Below are 20,829 nucleotides of genomic sequence, written 5' to 3'. Positions count from 1 at the left end.
GCCTCCTGGACGGCTTGGGGGTCCAGGTGGCTTGGGCTGGGGACGTGGAGGTAGTGGGGACGTGGGGGGCGGGATGCTCGGGATGACAGTCCGAGGGGAGGCTGGGTTGGCCGACGCGTCCCTTCCTGGTCTCAGGAAAAGAAACAGAAAGCAGTCGGTCAGCCCGGAGAAGGATGTGTCCGAGGGACGTCCACTTTGTGAGTCCACCCAAAACAAAATGGATAGAGGGGCACGACCCAGAATCTCACCATCTGGGAGTGGAGCCTGTCTTGTATGAGTGGAGTAATGAAGGACGTTTTAAATAGTGCCTTCCGAGCTTTTGAGAAGGTAGGCAAGAATTAAGGGCTTATCCATCTGCTTAGAACTGTGGAGAAGGAAAAAGTATGAGGTGACTGGTGTTTTGAAGGTGCTTAACGTCGATAAAGTAACGAATGCCAATTTGAGAGTCAGACAGGAGTGGGTTCCTTTTCCTGCTCTGCCATTTAAAAGGCTCCTTGACCTTGGGAAAATTTCTTAACTTTTCAGTTCTTCAGCTACTCATCTTAAATGCAAATTCATTGCAAAAATTAAAAGCATGTGTTGAGACGATTAGTAAGCACCTGGTCTGTACTGGCGACTCAGTAAATATTTGAAGTGAACTGGATACAGTAATTCCCTGTGCGGATTAAATAGCAACTGATGAACACCAGTACCTGTTGTAAGATAGATACAATAGAGATTTTATCAAAACTTTGAAAATGCTTGTGACTTTTTGTAGCTCGTGATGGCAAAACGGCATGAAACTTGGCCCTAAACTGAAGAGAACTTTCCTTGCAACCTAAGTTTTTCAACTGTTCTTTCTCCTAGTCTCAGCTGAGCACTTGGAAATCAACTGGGTCCTGTTTGTCACAGTGGTCCTTTCTGGTGCCTCTAATGCCATAATAGGGCAGAGGTTGGAGATAGTCGGAGGGAAAATAGGTGAGGTACTATGGCCCAGGCAGCATCCAGGTTACTTACTACACAAGCTCTGATGAGTCACCTTGAGAAGTTCTAAGGTAGGCATCTGGCTGGAGTGGACCAGCTGGATGTCAGTACATAGTCATGGTGCTGAAGAAACCTGAAAACACAGTGAGAAGTTGCAGAGCCTGCTTATTTAATGTTCATGGTTAGGGAGGTGTTACCTCACCACATAGCTAAGGAAATCCCCGAGATTTTAAAGTTGAGAAGATATATGTCTATATGATACGTTGTATGTATTTGCATATAGAAACAGGTGGACCGATGATGCTGAAAAGAAAATTGACCTGTATGGAGGAGAGAAAGGATGGGTTGACTAGATTAAATCCTGAAAAGATTAGATGTTAGACATTATATCCTTACTATAATTGAATATGGGGACCTAAGGCTCTAAGAGTTTCCAAAAGGAGAAACAATTAGTGAACAGTGATGGCAAGTTCCATGCAAGGAGATTTTAAAGATATGATTGGATGGAGAGATCTTTGTAATGTTCATGTACTGAGGTGCGGACTAGATGCTTTACATGTTATTTACGTGGTATTTACAGAGGCTGTAGGATGCAAGGTAGTATTATCTCTATTTTCTAATTTGAAAATCTGAGATTCAGAGACATTAAGTTCCTTGTCCAAGGTCGCACAGGAAAATGAGGTCTGACATGCCTATTGGTGAGTGGCTTCCACAAAAGAATGGTTGATACCATAATGTTATCAACTGACGCTTATACAGCTATGGTGTTAATACTCATCTCAGTGGTATTGACATTTAGTTGAAGATGAAGTTCCACTACTGTTCCCCTAATAGTAAAAAGGACTAAGATAAGGTGGAGCAGAATTCCTTGGTTGGCCTGTGGGTGGAGGGCATGGCTGTACATGAGATCTTTGTCATTGAATTTCCAGGTACAAACTGCAGGTAAAAGACTGGCATGTAGGTGTAAAGTGCTGCTCATCAGTTTCTTCCCGCCATGCTAGATTCTCAGTTGATTGGGTCCTGGTCTTTTCTGCTGTGGGCCATAGCTCAGACATCCTCATTCATTACCTGGGTCATTCAAGACTGTTGAAGGAGATGCAGAGAGGGCATAAGGGGGCTGTGCAGTTCCCCTCAGTCAGGGCGCTGTGGGGTGCTGTCAGGGTCTCTGGTCAGGTTGTTGATCATTGTTGGCTGTGGTGCTCTGTAGTAAGTGTGGTCCTAAGGCTGTTGGTTTCTCTTCTAGCTGGTTCTAGTGAGCCCTACATCAGAGCAGTATGACAGCCTACTTCGGCAGATGTGGGAGAGGATGGACGAGGGATGCGGAGAGACCATATATGTCATTGGGCAGGGATCAGGTGAGCATAGTTTTCCTTTCATTTATTTTTAACAATTATTTAGAGCACTTTTTATCTCTTTATCAACTTTCTGCTCATGTGTCTGAGTTGCAGTGTTGCTTTAGTATCTGTAGAGCTATTTGGAGGACATAATGAATAGAGAAAATGTCAGTTGCTACCTTAGAAAGCATGATGTGTTTACACTTAAATATTCTCTTTCTGAGCAGTTCTACAGATGCTTCCTTTCTACCTCAGCACTCCCCATGTGCATAAAAGGAAGTGAAGCACAAAGCAAGGAAACTTCTTGTCCAAGGTGACAGAGCAAGTCATAGGTCTAGAATTAAACTTGCCCTGGGCAGCTCCAGGTCTCCCCTCTGAGCCCTGTTTATGGATTCCCATTGCTATTTTCTCCTGCCCATCAAAGAAACTGTGATTCTTTCTGATGTCAGCAAGAAAAAGAAGTCCAGAATCTGTCTCAGTCAAGCCACTTACCCAGACCACACTGACCACTCAGTCTGCTATTATGACAGACGTCCCCTCTACTCTTCACTTGGTCCTTTCAGACATGTAAGCTTATGACTGTGTTGGTTATTGTCCTCCAACCTGCTTATTCATTGTATCACAGCCTCTAGTTTCAGAGGAATGCAGCCCCTGTGACAGAATCCCAGATTATATCATGAGACGCCCCCACCCCAGTACTCCTAGTTCATACCCTCCAGTACAAGGCCCGCTTACCTTTCTCTCCATTATTACCATATCTTTGCTGACATGACAGCTGAGATTGTTAACAGTTATGAATTCAGCCTGTACTAGCACTTGTCTTTGTCATCTTTGTGGAAAGCCCAGGATGGGTTTGAATTCATTAAGGGAACAGTTTTCTTTGCTCAGTATAGGCTTTGTAAAGTCAGGTTATAATTCTTTTGTAGTCTGAGTTTAAGGCTGAGGAGATCTCAAAATTATTTTTAACAATTTGAACTAGATCTAGTAAATATCTTACATGGCTTGTTACAAAGCTCTTTTGGATACTTAAAATCTGGTCCCTGGCCCTGGGGGGTATAGCTCTGTGATAGAGCACTTGGCTAGCATGTGCCAGGCGCTGAGCTCAATCCCTAGCACCCCCCAAAAGGTATGGTTTGTACCCCAAGAAGAAAAGATGGTACATAGTATACACAAATAACCTCAGGAGAAAATACTCTCTGGAACTGCTACAAGAGTGACAAAAGGAAAAAGGTTTTGCGCTCTAAATAGTGCATCCTGTCTTTTGAACTGTCCTTTCTATCTCTGTTCTTTCCTATCCTGGATGCCACTTCTCCAGTTATGAGTCTTATCAGCTAAAAGAAGTATGGGCAGAGAGATAGGCAAACTGAGAGGTTGCATGTTGGGAAAGGGAGGGATTGGTCAGCTTTGTCAAGTGCTAAAGATGCAGAGGGCAAATGGCCAACACAGCAACAGTGTCGAATTCAGAAAAGGCTGTTCAACTTGATGACTGAGAAATCATTGCTAGCCTTTGAAAAGCTTGTTTGGGCTGGGGATTTAGCTCAGTGGTGCGCCTGCCTCACAAACATAAGGTCCTGAGTTCAATCCCTGGTACCAAAAAGAAAAGCAGCTTGTCAGGTACACTTCTAGCCCACTGTAATAAGATGAACTACTCAAAGATCACTTGTAGAATTTCAGAAACTTGCAGAATTTCAGAAACCACGTAAAGGTCAGTTTTGACCAGTATTGGGACTGGTCTTTGAAGATCCAGATTCTTTTTTTGTGGTATCGGGGATCGAACTCGGGTCCTTGTGCTTGCAAGGCAGGTGGCGGAACCACTGAGTTAAATCCCCCGCTCAAGATCCAGATTCTTAAGAATCTTCTTTCCTCTCATCCTTTAATGTAGATTCTGTGTTTTACCAGGCCTTGGCAACATTGCTAATTAACCCTTCTGTTGCAAAGCGTAAGAAGATGTCACAGTCATTAGCCCATCTCCTACACACCTAAGCATTATCCTCTCATCTACCAGTTGCATGCTGTTAGATTCACAGTGACTTCTTCCTGCTGGAATTCTTTAGAGACAGAAAGAGATCAGAACTAGTTAAACAAGTTAAGCATCAGACAGAGGACTCAACCAGTTGCTGGCCCCCAGAAGATGGCTTCATCATTGATGTCCTATGTGTCCTTGGTATGTCACCTCTCTCTCTTGTGCTTCTTCCATAAAATGGGGATAATGATATCTCCATCACTGCCTCAGAGAATGGATATATTAGACATTAAGAAATTATGAGCATTAAAGAGGAATGTGTTCTTGATGTATATCTTCTTAATTTAAAGTGGTCATTTCAGAAGGAGGCAAGGCATTAGCACCTTAGTAGGTGAGGGTCTGGAGCCTGGCAAATCTGTTGGCCTGCTGACTTTTCTCTTTGTCTGAAAATGTGACTGAATCTAGAACCTAGACCTTGGTCCAATAGTGAAGATTAAGTAGTAAGAATTCAAGGAAATCTCTTATTAATGGCATATAAACATTTGTGAGTGTAGTAGTTACCATAATAATTGCTTAGGATCCCAGGTTGTAGTTTTTTATCATGAGATTTTTTTCAAAAAGAACCTTGTTCAGGGGTGGGGATTTAGCTCAGTGTTGCCGCCACCTGCCTCACAAGTGCAAGATCCCAAGTTCGATCCCTGGTACCAAAACAAAAACAAACCCCTGTTCATTTCTTGAATACTAAGTGATGACTTTCTAAGAGCCAGGTGCTCCACTGAAAGTGCTGGATCCAAGAGGGGGCTTAAGTGTGTGGGGAGTAGGAAAGGCTATCCAGAGATGCTGCTGCTGGGGTTGACTCTAAGGAATGAGCAGAAGTTTGCAGGTGAATGGAATCAGTGGCCAGCAGGCAGAGGAAGCCACACGCACAGAGGCATAGATGCAGTGGGGACCAGGCCTGGGGGATCTGGGAAGGTGAGAGTGGCAGGAGAGGAGACTGGACAGGTAGACAGGGCCCCATCTGGAGGGTCATTGAGTGTCGTGCCAGAGAGGTTAGATGTTTATCCTCCAAAGTGTAGGCAGCCCTTGCAGCAGACAGATGCTTATAAGAAAGGTAAATGAGCTGGCAGGATGGAAATATGATTAGGGCCAGACATGGCTAAGGATAGGCCTTCAGTAATAGGGGCGCTGTGGCTCTTCTTCTTAGGCCTTGTCTCCACTCCTGGAATAAGGGATGTGATGCATGCTGAAGGGTAATATGAACCACTGAGAACCCACAGGTGGACAAGGTGACATTGGCAATGGCCTGTGGTGTGAAACAGGACCTGAAGGCAGTGCATCTTTTTTTGTGTGTGTGTGGAATCAAAGATTGAACTCAGGACCTTGCACTTGCCAGGCACTCACAGTGCCACTGAGCTACATCCCTGGCCTGACACTGCTTTTTGTTATACAGAGGGTGGCAGGGGAGGATGGGTAGAACTGAGAGTGTGGTGAGAATGGCAGCCTCTCTAGCTTCCCCTTAGGAACACTTTTCCAAGCCCTTCTCTAACCCAGGAGATATTCGGAGCCCATTTGGCTGTGCATTTAAAACTCTAACCCCAGCGCTCCCTCTTGGCTAGTTTGTTTCACATTTTATAGACATTTGAGGATGTGACATGGGAAAGCCACCCTGTGTGGGCCATCAAGAAATGGTTGTGATATGGTCCCCACCCTTAAGATACTCTTCTATGGGGGGCAGGGCATGGTCCAGAACACTTTTTGCTCAAGGTAGTATGTGCCAAGCACTCTAAGGGAGGCAAACATGTGCGTGGCCTCTGAGCAGAGTGGTGGGACCTTGCCAGGAGGAGATGTACTGACTGGCTGCATGGGATAGGAAATCCGTGAGCAAAGGCGCAGAGCTGGGACCATGCTGGGAACCCAGGGGAGGAGAGGACTGGCCACTTGGCGCTGGGGCAGAGTGTACCGAGGGAGATTGAGGAGGAGGTGTGGATTAACTTGGTGAGGCCCTTAAGAGATGGTAGTAGGGCCGGGGATGTAGCTCTGGCGCTGTGCCTGCCTGGCGAGCACAAGGTCCTGAGTTTGATCCCTGGTACTGAAAAAAAAAAAAAACTGGAAGAGGCTAGAATGCTGCTGGGGGTGGAAAGCCATTCAGAAGTTTTGATGTGAAAGTGACAGCATCAGAGCTGTGTTTATTTAGGAGCTTAAAGCTCGTGGGTTATATAGGATGGAGGAAGGAATAGAGACTGAATTTGCAAAGACAAATTAAGAGTCTGTTGTGGTGATTTGGGTAGAGTAATGGCTGTGTCCAGCAGTGGTAGTGGGTAGACAGCAGAGAAAGAGGGAAGGTAAAGAACTGAATCAGCCCGAGTGAGCTGTAGAGTTAAGCTTGGATGGCTGGAAGGAATAGGGAGTGCAGAAAGTGGAGCCAGTGAAGAAAGGCTCCAGGTTGGCCCCTCTGTTCCCCTTGCTTGTTTACCTCACCCCCTGGGGGTGAGGGGTCTATAGTGCTGTGTAGATATCACTTTACTTACTGGTGATTGAGTTTGGGTATCTGACTTCTGGAGTTGTCTTCCAGGCCCTTGGGCATTAAGTATACAGCTCAGGGAAGGGGGTGGGACTAGAAGTGAATGTTTTGTTGTTTTCAGAATGGCAGTTGAAATGGCATGGTGGCATATGCATGCCTGTAATCCCAGCACACAGGAGGCTGAGGCAGGGGGATCACAGCAAGCTTGAGGCCATCCTGGGCTATGTAATGAGACCCTGTCTTAAATAAAAAAATCAACAAGATGACAGCTGGAGCTACAGAACGGAATGGCTAAGGGGAATGTTAATTTCTTTTCTCTTTCTTTTTTGAGCTAGAGTTTTGCTAAGCTGCCCAGGTTGGGCTCTAACTCTGGTCCTCCTGTGTCCCGTGTATCTGGGACTACAGATTGTGCCATGGGGCCTGACTGGGGAGGGTTAGGAGAAAGAGAGAAGGCCCATCGGTAGATGACAGGGAGAGAGGCACATCAGGAGGGGAGGGAGGGGCAGGCAGGCAGGGTGGGAGAAGGAAGGGCCGTGTGGCCAGCCACGTAGAATGCTCTAGGGCTGGAGAAACGGGTATGGGACAGAGTGGCTGGAAGGTCACTGTGACGTCTGCAAGCTGCACTTTCTTCAGGAGCGGTCAGCTCAGAGCAAGTGCGGTGGCTGATCAGGCCCTTGAGATGTTCCACGGTCAAAGGAAGAGCCCAGAGATGGTAGCTCCCTGCAAGGGAAGAGGGTGTGGCTTTTTTCTTGGTTGGGAGGAGGGGCGGAGAGAAGAAGGGAGCGGCTGGGAGGGGGTGAAGGGGAGAGAAGCTGCTGAGGGAGTGCCTGGGAGGAGCCTGGGGAAGGGCAGAGGGAGCTAGGGTGGGAATTGAATCCTGCATTGCTCAGCCTGCCCTCTGTCTGCCTCTCCTCATCCTGGGCTCAGACGCCTTCTTTCAGCTACTTGCTGGACATTTCAGCTGAGCCACCTCAGCTCAGTCTATCTGTAAAATAATCCTAAGACCCTCCCTTTCCCTCCTTCCTCTTGTGCGCCTGGCTCGCTTATTCTATTTGAATGACTTCCTCCCTGGCTTCCCCATTCTGGCCTCTTACTTGCTCCCTGGGAGGCCTTTCTGGTCCACCTTGATCTCAGGTTACTCCTGTGTCTGACCCCCAGGCTTCCCATAGCCCAGTACTAAAGTAGTCCTGCTTCTCTCTGATGCCCATCTGCAGGCTTCCACCTCTTGTGTGCTTTCCTGCCACTCCATGTTCCCTGTCCTGCTCCCCCACACCACTTCCTGGTTCCTTGATGTGCCATGATCTGCCACGGTTCATGCTCTGCTACTCTGGTGGTTATCCTTTCTCCTTTCTCACGGGCTCATTTGTCACCCTGCCTCCGGTCAGCACCTGCAAGCCTCCCTTCACTTCCCTGGGCTGTGCTTCTCTTCTCTCCATCCAGGTCTATAGCATAGCACTCAAGCTGTACAGTAATTAATTTGTTGCCTGACCCTCAGGGGCACGAGCTTGCTCAGGGCACCTGTATTTTCAGCACCAAGCATGAGACTTGGCACAAAACCTAAGAAAGTCTCAATGCTTGTTGAATGAATTGCCCAGTGCCCAGGTTGATGGAAGGTGCTGGCACTGTCTTGTCCTAAGTCTGTCAGATGAGAGTGTGTGTTCTTCTTTAGTGCCCGGTGGGCCTTTGTTAGGTGAGTGGGACTGGCTGGCATGTTGGCAGGCTGGTTGGTCAGAACTCTCTCTCCTGCTGATGTGTGGGCTCTTGTCACCAGATGGAACTGAGTATGGGCTGAGCGAAGCTGATATGGAGGCCTCCTACGCCACAGTGAAGAGCATGGCAGAACAGATAGAGGCCGATGTCATCCTCCTGAGGGAGCGCCAAGAAGCCGGTGGCCGTGTACGTGATTACCTGGTCCGGAAACGAGTAGGAGACAATGACTTCTTGGAGGTCAGGTGAGGAGGCCTCAGAACATTTCAGGGCTCCCTAGTGCATGACCCTGGGGGCTACAGTGTCACAGACACCAGTGATAGAACCCACGACGATAGAATCCCTTCCCTTCTTTTCCCTTCCTGAGATGGGGAAAGTGTGCCCAGGGTCGTGACAGCTCTGTTCTGTCTGCATTCCTGTCCCTGAATAGTTCCATCTGGGAAGAGTGGGAGAGGCCCAGCCATGTGTTCTGTGGGCTGCATTTTCTCTCCCATCAGCCTGTGAGGCCCGAAGCCCAGGGCCTGGGGGAGTTAGGGAAGATAGCTGTTAAGGGACCCTGGGACCCCTGACCATCTTCTTACTCCCTGGATGCAGCTCTAGGAACATTTCCAGGGGCTTATACAAGAGGAGGAAGAGTGGTGAGCTGAGGGCTGCAGGGGCGAGCCTGGACTTGGAGGTCCAATTTCTGGGCTCCAAGTTGTCTCTTCACCACTAATCTCACGCTGATATGTGGGTCCATGTGCACACAGGGTAGCAGTTGTAGGCAATGTGGATGCCGGCAAAAGCACACTTCTGGGGGTCCTGACACATGGGGAGCTGGACAATGGCCGAGGCTTTGCCCGCCAGAAGCTCTTCCGCCACAAACATGAGATTGAATCTGGTCGTACCAGCAGCGTGGGCAATGACATTCTGGGCTTCGACAGTGAAGGCAATGTGGTAAATAAGCCTGACAGCCATGGTGGCAGCCTGGAGTGGACAAAGATCTGTGAGAAGTCCACTAAAGTGATCACCTTCATCGATCTGGCTGGCCATGAGAAGTACTTGAAGACCACTGTCTTTGGCATGACCGGCCACCTGCCTGACTTCTGCATGCTTATGGTAAGTGTGAGATGCTTGTGGGGGAGGGGAGTCACATGCCGGGGCCTGGGATTGGTCAGCAGCTGAGGCCTCCTGCTTTGAAACTCAACACTAGGTAAGGATGGCTAGTTTGGGGTCTCAGTGCCCAGTCCTCTGAGCACCATGGCCTTCTCAGGGATGAACGTGACCTCTTCCCTACATTAGGCCAGGAAGGGGTTCTCTTGGTAAAACCACAGTGTAATTTGCAGACTTCTCGTATTTTTCAGAGACACAGAAGAAAATCTCTCCTGGGATTGACTCACTGCCTTTAGAAGTGTTTTTCTAGAGCATTTGGGTGCTTGGAGGAGGGGAGGCTTGGGGAAGACATGGAGGGCAGTGCTTCACATCAGGAGGAGTGGGCATCAGTCAGGAGGCCCGAGGTGGCGTCTTCAGAGGCCAGGAGGGGCAGTGTTGGCCAGGGCACAGGCCCCTGTGGGGTCGCTCCTGTGTGCTTGGCGCTGTGTTCACCTGATGGCACAGCAGGACCAGGCCATCCTGGGGCTCCCAGAGAGCTTACAGTTTGGTGTGATTTGATTTTTGAGCAGCTTGTCATTAGATTCACTGCAAAAGAGAGAGACGGAGGGCTCCCCTTGCTGCGTTTCCTGTTGCTGAGCTTCATTCCTGGACAGAGTGGGAATGGTGAGGCCCCAGCCCTCTGCACAAAGCTTCTAGCCTTTGCGAGGGAGGGAGGGAAGAATGGAGGGATGACAAGAAGGGTGCACTAGTGCAGGATGGAACATGTTTGCCTTTGGCAAGTCCTTCCCAAAGCACTTCCCCATTCCTAGTTCCTCAGCTGCTCATGTTAATAAGTGTGGTAAACACAAGCATCTGTTCCTAGCACACTTGCTCAAGTTGCCCCACAAACAAGAGTCCTCAGGCCAGCTCCCCACACAAGAGCAGTAGAGGGAGACAGACGTGTGGCGTGAATGCACTCACTCTGCCTGAGGTTCTTGGGCTCTCGGCACGATTTCTTCTCGCATTTCTTAGAACACTGAAGAGCCATCACTAGTTCTCTAGACTGAGGAATGAGAGTGTAGGAGTGAGACCCAGTAGAAGATCCGTAGGGTTTATGTAGGCAGTTGCTCTTAAGATGGTTATAGAAACCACTTAAAGTAAGTGTTAGGAGCCAGTAGGTGGTGCTCACCTGTATCCCAGCTCCTCAGGAGAGTGAGACAGGAAGATCACAAGTTCAAGGCCAGCCTGGACAACTTAGTGAAACCCTGTCTCAAAATAAAATGTACAGAAAAAACTGAAGATGTAGCTCAGCACTCATTGGGTTAAGTCCCCCCAACCACAAAACAAAAACTACTGGGGCCCAGAATGTAACTCGGGTAAAGTGCTTGCCTAGCTAGAAGGCATGCGGTCTGGTCCGGGGTTCAATCACCAGTTTAACAAAAAGAAATAAAAGTAAGCGGTTTTCTTTTGTATTTTTGTTTGAATTAACAAAATAATACTACAAATGCTGGTGAGGATGAGGGGAAAGGAACCCATCGCCTTGTTGGTGGGAATGTAAATTAATAAACCCACTATGGAAATCATAGTGGATATTCCTCAAAAAACTAACAATAGAAGTTCCATTTGACCCAGCTGTTCCCTTTCTAGGTATCTTTCCAAGAGCTGAAAGTCATATGATAGGGACACATGCATACACATGTGTATAGCAGCACAATTCATAATAGCTTAATCTCGGAAACAGCCTACATGCCCGTCAACAGACGAATAGCTAAAGAAAATGTGGTATTTGTAAAACAACGGAGTACTACTCTGACATAAAGAAGGATTAACTCGAGGCATTCATGGGCAAATGGATACAACTTGAGAGCACAATATTAAGTGAAATAAATCAGACACACAAGCTTAAACATTGCGTGGCTTATATGAGAAATTTAAAATGTTTTTTTTATATATATATATATATATGCAGAGTAAAACAAGATAAATAGAAGATCTTTTTTCAGATGTTTAGGGAAATATGAGATGAAGGAGAGGTGGGAGGAAGGGAAGAAAAATGTGTACACGCACCAGCTCCCATGGTGAATGTAATCATTATGTACTGTGAACGTGTACTAATCACTTTTTAATGTGATATGAAAATTGTGATATAAAACTCCTCTCTTCTAGTTCTTCATAAAATAAAAATATTTATCTAACTGAGCTGAAGTAAATAAGACTGTTGAATAGAATTATCTTCTCCCCAGACACAATGTTCATGTCTCACTTTATAAGCCGTGACCCAAACCTGAAAACTTATATGAAAAACAATGAAATATTTCATTATTGCTCCATGGCAGTCAATTTCCAGGAAAAGTTGTTTTGTTTTGTTTTTAAAGAAAAGTATGTACCCAACAGAGCAATAGAGCAGAGCACTCTCTTCTGCAGCTTAGGAAGAGCAGAAGCCATTCTGAGCTGGATGGGCAGGTGGGGAAGTCAGGAGGAAGCCGTGCATTCCGGCAGGTGGATATCCTGGTGAGGGAAGGGAACGGGTGCAGCAGCAGCAGCGGGGTTCGACACCCTGCGGGCTCTGATAGCACACAAGTGAGTTCTTGCAGTGTGACAACATGACAGCCCCGTGGGTTGGTACAGCACGCTTTTTTTGTAACTTAATTTTATTGTAGTAAGTAATGTGTTCACGGAGTACTAGATAAAAGGCACTAGGGGACAGTGAAAAGCTTCCCTTCCTCCTCTTTCTAGTTTTCTGCCAGAGGCAACTAGTGTTTGTAGTTTGCGTATGTGCTGTTGATACCTGTACTCATGCCAGCAAAACTGCGTGTTCTCTCCCTCTAATTTCAAATGTGCAGATAAATGGAAAGAGTGGTATAATGAATGTCATAAGCCCACCTGCTATGTAGAGTCAGCAATAATCGACGTGCACGGTGCGTATGTGTATGTGTATGTGTGTATATTTTCTTTTCTGACTGAATCATTTGCAAGTAGGTTATATACTTGATCTTAGCCAAAAGGCCAAGAAATAATTGCAAGGAAATGATGGTGACCCTATCCATCAAATAATTCAGCACATAACTCCTAAAAGTAAGACCTGTCTCCTATTACTGCGGTGAAAAAAATGAAGAATGATAGTTCCTTAGTGTCCTCCAAGGTCTAATCTGTATATTTTCTAATATATTCCTCAAATGTCTCATGTTATAACTACTTTTTCAACTCATGATTCAGCAGCATTTGTCTTTTTTTGGTGCGGGAGATGTAACCTAGGACCTTAATATGCTAGGCGAGCACTCTACCAACTGTGCTGTATCTGCAGCCTGCTCACCTTTTTATGATACATACTGTGTACATTTCCCTGTTTCTTTTATTTGTTTTGTTTTTGTTTTTCCCTTAAAAAACATATTTTAAAGATTAACCCTTGCTAGGCATGGTAGCACATGCCTGTAACCCAGCACTCAGGAGACAGAGGCAGGAGGGTTGCTGAGAGTTCAAGGTCAGCCTGGACTACAAAGAGACGGTGTCTCCTAAATAGGTAACCCACCCTTATCTGAAGATAAGCATTTCAGCCAGGCATAGTCATCCCAGCACTCTGGGAAGCTGAGGCAGGAGGATTGCAAGTTCAAGCCCAAGTGAAGCCTGGGCAAATTAGGGACCAGTTAGACGCTGTCTAAAACTAAAAAACTCACTTTGAAGGTCCTGGGTTCTGTCATCATTATCAAAAAGAAAAGGAAAGTTTCTTTTTTGTACACTTGCCCCTAATTTATGCAACCAGCCTTCCTGGTGATACTGAAGACATTAAATGTTACCAGAAGGAATAGTAACAGTAACTGCTGCCATTGTAAGCACACCTAGCTCATGCTAGTTGTGTGCTGGATGTTTCATGGATACTAAGACATGTAAGCCTCTCTCAAGGAGAGATTTCTTTATGTGTTTGCGGTACATAAAGATGACATCTGTCATGGGGAGTGGTACATGCATATAACAGACATGTCTGAACTCTACCCCCTTCCCTCTCTGGTTCCTCCGATTGTTGGTCCCCTTCCCATTTACCAAAGCTCCATTTCCATTTTTTCTCTTCAGTTCTCTTTTTTCCATTCCCCTTTCCTCTCCCATCTCCTTCCATCTCTTGTCCTCCTTAACATTTGAGAAAGATTTCCCTACTTCCTATTATTTATCTTTGACTTTGATCTTTATTTGTAGTTTTGGTTTCTCACAGAAACCATGCAATATTTAAGCTTGTATGTCTGATTTTCATTTAATATTATGGCTCAGAGTGCCTCCATTTATCTACAAATGCCTCGTTTATCTTTCTTTGTGGCAAAGTAGTATTCCATTCTATATAAATACTACATTCTCCTTAAATATTCATTGCTGATGGGCATATAGATCATTTCCAAGATTAAACTTTTATAAATTGTGTAAATATGAGTATGCATGTGTCCCTCTAATATGATGATTTTTAACCCTTCTGGGAAGATACCTAAAAGGGGAGTAGCTGTGTCAAATGAATTCCTTTTTATTTCATTTGTTTCCAGCAGATAACAAAATTTTATTTACAAAGTTGTTCAAACACAAGAAAATTCTGGTTCCAAAAACAAAGACAAAATCAAATTGAAATACCTGAAATATTTTTCTAGTTTGTATATACTTTGATAATCTTGTAATAAATTTCTTCAGCAACTGACAGTGTTGAAAGAAAATGTGTTTCGGGGTAGTTTTCTAAGAAGTCATTAGCAGCCATGGTAGCAGCATTAGCAGTACTTCCAGAATGGAGAAAATCCCAAAGCTATTGCCAAGCAAGTAAACACTGAGGCTTCAAGGTAACAAATTGTCTCAAGTTTGTTAGACTCCATCAGTGTTTTTAAGGAAGCAATTTCAGTATCGGTTTTATTACTGGTCTCTGAACACTTGGTTTGGGTATCCTTTGTGGTGAATTCTGTGGCTGCTTCCCTAAGTTGCTTTTCTTGATCTGTAAGCGTATTTGTTACTCTGCTCCTTTTTAGGTTGATGTCCAATTTATTATCCGCTCTGATTCGGTTAGTTCCATGTATCAGTTATTGTTTAACTTGATCTAATTCATTTTTCATTTTCTCATTCTTTGCTGTCAGATTTGTAAATTCACTTTTTTTAAGAATGACCATATCTTTCCTAATAGAATCCAAATGAGCCATTAGCTGTTCAACTGTTATTTCCTGTTGTGCCTGAATGACTTCCTTATAGAGTGTCCAGGCTGACAGATAAAGTGGTTAACACTGATGCAGTTGTTTCTTCTTGTGCTTTGTCAAATCCATGAGTTTCTAAATCCCGAACCAATGCATGGGTATCAAAAGTTAATTTCCTTTGTTCTAAAGGAGTTATGTCCATGGGCCTTCTATCATATCCTTCCTTGCTTTTGATGGTCAAGAAATCTCCCAGGAAAGCGGGGTCCTGGAGAATGCTTCCTGGCATGAGGTCCAGGGGAAAGCCCTCGTCCATTTTGCAATGGGTTCTGTGGGGACGGGGCGCTGTCTCGTCCTTCTGTTTTGTTTTTGAGGAGTCTCTACACTGGTCTCCACAGTTGGTGTACTGTTTTACATTCCCACCACTTTTTCCTTAAGCCCTGCCAGCATTTGTTATTTGATTGTTTTTGGTACCAGGGATTGAATTTGGGGTCTTGTGCTTGCGAGGCAGGTGGCAGCACCACTGAGCTAAATCCCTGGCCCTGTTTGATTTTGATGGCCATTCTTTCTGGAGTGAGATGGAATCTCAGTGTTGTTTTAATTTGCATTTCTCTACTGGCCAGGGATATTGAACATATCTTCATGTATTTATGGCTGTTTGTACTTCTGAGAAGTGTCTATTCATTTAGCTCCCATTTTTTTGATTGGGTCTTTCTTTTTGGGGGGAGGTCTAATTTTTTTGAGTTCTTTGTATTTTCTAGATGTTAGTCCTCAGTCCAGGGAGTAGCTGACAGATATTTTTTTCCCATTCTGTAGGTTTTCTCTTCACTCTGTTTGGTTACTTGTTTTGCTATGCAGAAGCTTTTTAATTTGATATGATCACATTTATTTATTCTCAGTAGTATTTCTTTGCCATTGGGATTCTGTTCAGAAAATGCTTGCCTACACTTATACTTTCGTTTTTTTGGGGGTACTGGGGATTGAATTCAGGACCTTGTGCTTGTCAGGCAGGGATGCCTCTAAGGTACATCCCCAGCCCCTTACACTTATACTTTCAAGAGTTGTACTTGTTTTATCTTTTTTTTTTTTTTTTTTTTTTGTACCAGGGATCGGACTCAGGACCTTGGGCTTGCAGAGCAGGCGGCAGAACCACTGAGTTAAATGCCCGGCTACTTGTTTTATCTTTCAGCAGATTGTTTCTATTTTACCATTTACACCGTTACCCATTTTGATTGTAGTTTAGTACATAGTGTGACATATGGGTCTAGACTCAGTCTTCTGCATGTTGATATCCACGGCACCACTTATTAAAGAGGCTGTCTTCCCCCAGTGTAGGTTTTTGGTCCCTTTGTCAAAGACCAAATGGCTGAATGTGCCTGGGGTTGTTTCTGCTTCCTCTATTCTGTTCCATAGATCCACATATCTGATTTTTTTGTTTTATTTTGTTTTTCAAGATTAGATCTTGTTGTGTGGTTCAGGCTAGACTTAACTCACTGTGTAGCCCAGGCTGGCCTCAAACTCACAGTGATCTCCTGCTTCAGCTTCCCAAGTGCTGGGATTATAAGTATGCGCCACCACGCCTGGCCCATTTTGTGTCCGATTTTGTGCCACTACCATGCTTTTTAATCACTATAACTTTGTGATACAACTTCAGGTATGGGATTGTGTTGCCTTCTTTTTTGCTTTTGTTACCTGGATTGCTTTACCTATTCTAGGTCTCCTCTGGTTCCATATGAAATTTTAGGATTATTTTCTCTCCCTGAGAAATGCTGTTGGTAGTTTTGATTGAGATTGAAAGTAGATTGTTATATCTTTTTTGCAGGAAACTGAGGGCCAGGGATGTTAAACTGAATACACTTTGAGGACTATAGACAGTTTTACCCCCAGACTCTGGGGTTTTTTTGTTTTTGTTTTTGTTTTTGTTTTTGTTTTTATCGGGAATTGAACTCAGGTCCTTGTGCTTGTGAGGCAGGCTGTGGAACCACTGAGCTAAATCCCCGGCCCTGTTTTTTTTGTTGTTGTTGTTATTTTTGTTTTTGAGACAGGATCTTGATTTGTAATTCAGGCTGGTCTTGAAGTCACTGTTGGCCCAGGCTGGCCTTGAACCCAGAGCAATCCTCCTGCATCAGCCTCCTGAGTGCTGGGACTGTGGTTGTGCACCACTTTGCCCAGCTAGACTGTCTGGTTTTATCTTATCTCTTGTTTACATGTCTCCTCAGGTTTGGATGGCCCACATCTTGAGTCTGGGTTAAAGTGGTCTGTGCCCAGCCCAGCTTCTGTTGGTAGATGCCTTTGAGCCCCTCTGCCCATCTCACAGCAGCCTCTGTGTCCTGTCCTGATGGTCCGTTTCTGTACTTGGGCAGGTGGGCAGCAATGCTGGTATCGTGGGGATGACCAAGGAGCACCTGGGCTTGGCGTTGGCGCTCAATGTACCTGTCTTTGTGGTGGTCACCAAGATTGACATGTGTCCCGCCAACATCCTGCAAGGTGAGTGCCGCCTCCAGTGGGCAGCAGCCTCCTCCATCTCCCACTGCATCTGCAGGGCAGTCTGCTGCCAGGGCTTCAGCCCAGGGTCTTCCCTTTCTACCTCAGACTTTGGCCTGAATTTCTGTCTACCCTGAAACTTCTTCCTCTTCCTTCCGTTTGGCTCTTGATTGAAGCATAGCCTAGAATTTTCCTCTGTTCTTTGTTCTTTCTGATTCTAGGTGTGGGGTCCTGACCCTAACCTGGTACTCTTTTCCGATAACTCTGGAGGCAGGCATCAGGCTGTACCATCCAAGTCGGTTATATACCCAGGCCTTGGGGCAGAGGATCTGGTGACCTTTACCACCAAGTGCCCCACAGGGTTGCAGCAGCCTCCATGTCTGTCTTCCTCATTGTTGCAGATTGTCTTGCTGATAGTCCTCACACAAGGGCCTCTGCAGACTTCTCAGGGCCCAAGAGATCTCTTTGTCAGATGAGATTTTCTCCCCAGAAGCAGAGCATTTTGGGAAGAGCGTTGGATCCTCTCAGGGACCCCTGAATCACTTGGCTGTAGGATGTAGGTCTGCTAGAGGCTGGAGAAATCCACCAGGTTTCAGACACACAGCCTTAGAAAAGAGTCCTCACCTGTGCTCTTGCTACTCCACAGCTCATACTTACCCAATGTTGCTCCTCCTTCTTGCTTCTCCAGGCATTGTGGCATTTATCACTGGTTCACCTGTCTGTCCCGTGCTAGCATCAGTAACGAGTGGGCCTGTCCTGCCCTGGAATCCTGGCCAAAGAGAAGGCTGTGCCCCATAATTCTGTTCCGTTTTGCCCTTTAAGAAACCCTGAAGCTGTTACAGCGCCTGCTGAAGTCTCCAGGCTGCCGGAAGATCCCTGTGCTGGTGCAGAGCAAGGATGATGTGATTGTTACAGCCTCCAACTTCAGCTCTGAGAGGTGATGGGTGGACAGCATGTGCTTCGGGGCTGTGGCCAGTGACAGTCCTAGAATGGCTGTCATTCAGGCATAGGTCTCATGGACACTTATTAGTCAGGGGTTGAAGGAAATAGAAGGTTCCTGTCATAGCCCAAGGTCTCCCAGGACAGCAGTATTGCCAGAGGCCTGTCAAGTCACCCGTATTCTGAGATGCAGCCTCTGAGGTTGAGATCCCTGCTGAGACTTCATTGTCCCCATTTGTCAAATGGAAATAATACTCCCCTGCAGAGCTTTTGTGAGTATTTGAAATTGTATCTAGGGTGCTTAGCACTGTGCCTGGCTAGCAGATACACAGGCATTTTCATGATTATTAATTTTCTTTTACTGTTTCTGGAAAGCTCTCCAGTCCCAGGTCACTAATCACAGACACTTACCATGAATGGATCTTTTCAGTCCATAAAAATTTTATTAGATGTTGTTCTTCGTCCAGAGGTGTATTGAACACAATCCCCAAAGCGTTCAGCTTAGTTGGAGGTCCTCTGCTGTAACGCTGAACTTGGCTAAAGCCTTTGCCAGAGCTGTGGCCTCCTTGGCAACCATCTGCCTGCTGGCTTGGTCTACTGTGTAGAGGACCCAAAGCAGCCTGGCTTTTCCTGCTGTGCCTCTACCCTGTGCTGTCCTCAGTACCACCAGTTGGCCAGAAGAGGGGGCACAGACAGCCGTGCTCCAGCTTGGGAATTTTGCTGAGTCCCCTGTGTGGGCAAGCTCTGTTGTAGGAAATATGGGGAAATGTAATTCCTGATCTCAGGGGGTTTCTTTCACCCTGATGAGAAGATAGAGGCCATTTAGATGACTGTGACAGAAAGTCAGATATAGCACGGTAAACACACAGGCTCTTTCCTGCTCCCGAGATTGAGAGGACTCACCAGGAAGGGTTTCATGGGGGAAGTGGTATTTGAGATGAATTGTGGAGGATGAGAAGTGTTGGCAGTTGGATAAGAGGAAAGGTGTACAGGAAGGAGGATCAGAGTGAGCATAAGCATGGGGGCAGAACAGCACTAGTTCTTGGGAGGGGAGAAGAACTCTGGCTGTTTCTTGGTGATGGAAACGCAGGTTGGGATTTAAAGCCTGTATGTGCTTGAGGAAGTAGTAGGCCTAGGGCAGTGGCAGGGAAGACGCAGGAGGGGACAGGTTTCAGAGACAAAACTAAGGGAAGAAGGCCACAGGGCAGGACTGGCTGGGAGATTCGGGCCTGGGCAGGGGTCGAGATGTCAGAGGTGGGGTTGCTGGCAGGTTAGGTTAGGAGCTGGCCATCTGAGCTCCTCTCTCCTTTATTCCTTCTCTTCCCCTCCACTTAGGATGTGCCCAATATTCCAGATCTCTAACGTTACAGGCGAGAACCTAGATCTGCTGAAGATGTTTCTCAACCTCCTGTCCCCCCGCACCAGCTACAGGGAGGAAGAGCCTGCCGAGTTCCAGATCGATGACACCTACTCTGTCCCGGTGAGTGGTTTCTGGTAAGACTGGGTCGGGTGGGTGTGTGGTGGGCATCAGGAGTCTGGTCTGTGGTGTGGACTTACTAGATTGGCATCTTCTCCTTGACAGGGTGTGGGGACAGTGGTGTCGGGGACAACACTGCGGGGCCTGATCAAGCTGAATGACACACTGCTGCTGGGCCCAGACCCCTTGGGTAACTTCCTGTCCATTGCGGTCAAGTCCATTCATCGCAAGCGCATGCCTGTCAAGGAGGTGCGTGGGGGCCAGACAGCCTCCTTCGCGTTGAAGAAGGTGAGTGTGGGTAGTGCCAGAACCCCCTGAGCTCTATCGTGGGAGGCTCTGGCTGGGCAGTTTTTGCCCTTTCTGGTCCTTGGGGCTGTTCTGGGTGGGAATTACCGAGCTCATTTTTATAGGTAAGGAGACCCTGGAACTTGCCCATAACGCAAGCCTCTGGAGCCCCTTTTGAGGTCATGTAGAAGCCTCCCTGCTGGGCCCTGTGCATAGGAATCTGACTCCCATTCAGTCTTCTGTCTCCTGGGATTTGGGGTCCTTGCTAGCTCAGGGGTCCCCTAACTCCTGACAGCCAAATGAAATGGTGTGTGTTCCCTGCAGTGATCACTCATGCTCCCACCTGAATCATGCCTGTCTGTCTTTGCTCCTCATCCAACCCTCAAGGCCCAGCAGCTGAAATGCCAGTTCTTTTCATTTTCATTTTATTAATTTTTTTTTTATTTTAGTGGACATTTTAGATATACATAGTAACATTCATCATAGGGAACTTGTAACTGTACGTGATGTATTTTGCTTCTTTTTTCCCATTCCCCTCCCCTCTCTTCAGCCCCTCTTCCCCTCCTTGTTTACAAAAGCTTTGTTTCCATTTTTATCCTGTTCCTTCCCTACCCGCTTCACCTTGACTTAAACTTTTTCTTCCCATTTTCCAATATCTTTTATACATTTTGGTCCTTACCACTTTTAGTTTCTCAGACCAGAGAAATAATGCAGTGTTTAAACATGGGTGTCCAGCTTATTTCACTTAGGAGGGCTAGGGGTTTAGCTTAGTGCCATCATGCCTGCCTCGCCAAGTGCAAGGTCATGAGTTCGATCCTTGGCACTCACCAAAAAAGTGGGGCCGGGGATGTAGCTCAGTGGTTCTGCCCCCTGCCTGCTTGCCTCACAAGCACAAGGTCCCGAGTTTGATCCCTGGTACCAAAAAAAAAAAAAAAAAA

The 20,829-nt window shown here is 46.3% G+C and overlaps 1 protein-coding gene and 1 pseudogene across 1 annotated transcript in view; one reads left to right on the top strand and one right to left on the bottom strand.

Moving 5' to 3' along the window:
• The first annotated feature begins 217 nt into the window (after window positions 1-217).
• Window positions 218-20,829, top strand: part of Gtpbp1 (GTP binding protein 1) — a 26,772-nt gene continuing 6,160 nt past the window's right edge. Inside the window, exons 1-8 of the mRNA XM_010612851.3 lie at window positions 218-327; window positions 2,207-2,318; window positions 8,553-8,733; window positions 9,238-9,586; window positions 17,070-17,193; window positions 18,013-18,127; window positions 19,465-19,609; window positions 19,712-19,894. Of these exons, the coding sequence (XP_010611153.1) occupies window positions 274-327; window positions 2,207-2,318; window positions 8,553-8,733; window positions 9,238-9,586; window positions 17,070-17,193; window positions 18,013-18,127; window positions 19,465-19,609; window positions 19,712-19,894 (1,263 nt within the window). The 5' untranslated portion in view covers window positions 218-273. The remainder of the gene's footprint in view (window positions 328-2,206; window positions 2,319-8,552; window positions 8,734-9,237; window positions 9,587-17,069; window positions 17,194-18,012; window positions 18,128-19,464; window positions 19,610-19,711; window positions 19,895-20,829) is intronic.
• Window positions 14,299-15,022, bottom strand: LOC104854343 (annotated as a pseudogene).

The sequence above is a fragment of the Fukomys damarensis genome, unplaced genomic scaffold (assembly GCF_012274545.1).
Source record: "Fukomys damarensis isolate Sample0158 unplaced genomic scaffold, DMR_v1.0_HiC HiC_scaffold_19, whole genome shotgun sequence".
Taxonomy (NCBI): Eukaryota; Metazoa; Chordata; class Mammalia; order Rodentia; family Bathyergidae; genus Fukomys; species Fukomys damarensis.
This window is presented reverse-complemented; position numbering and strand designations above follow the sequence as displayed.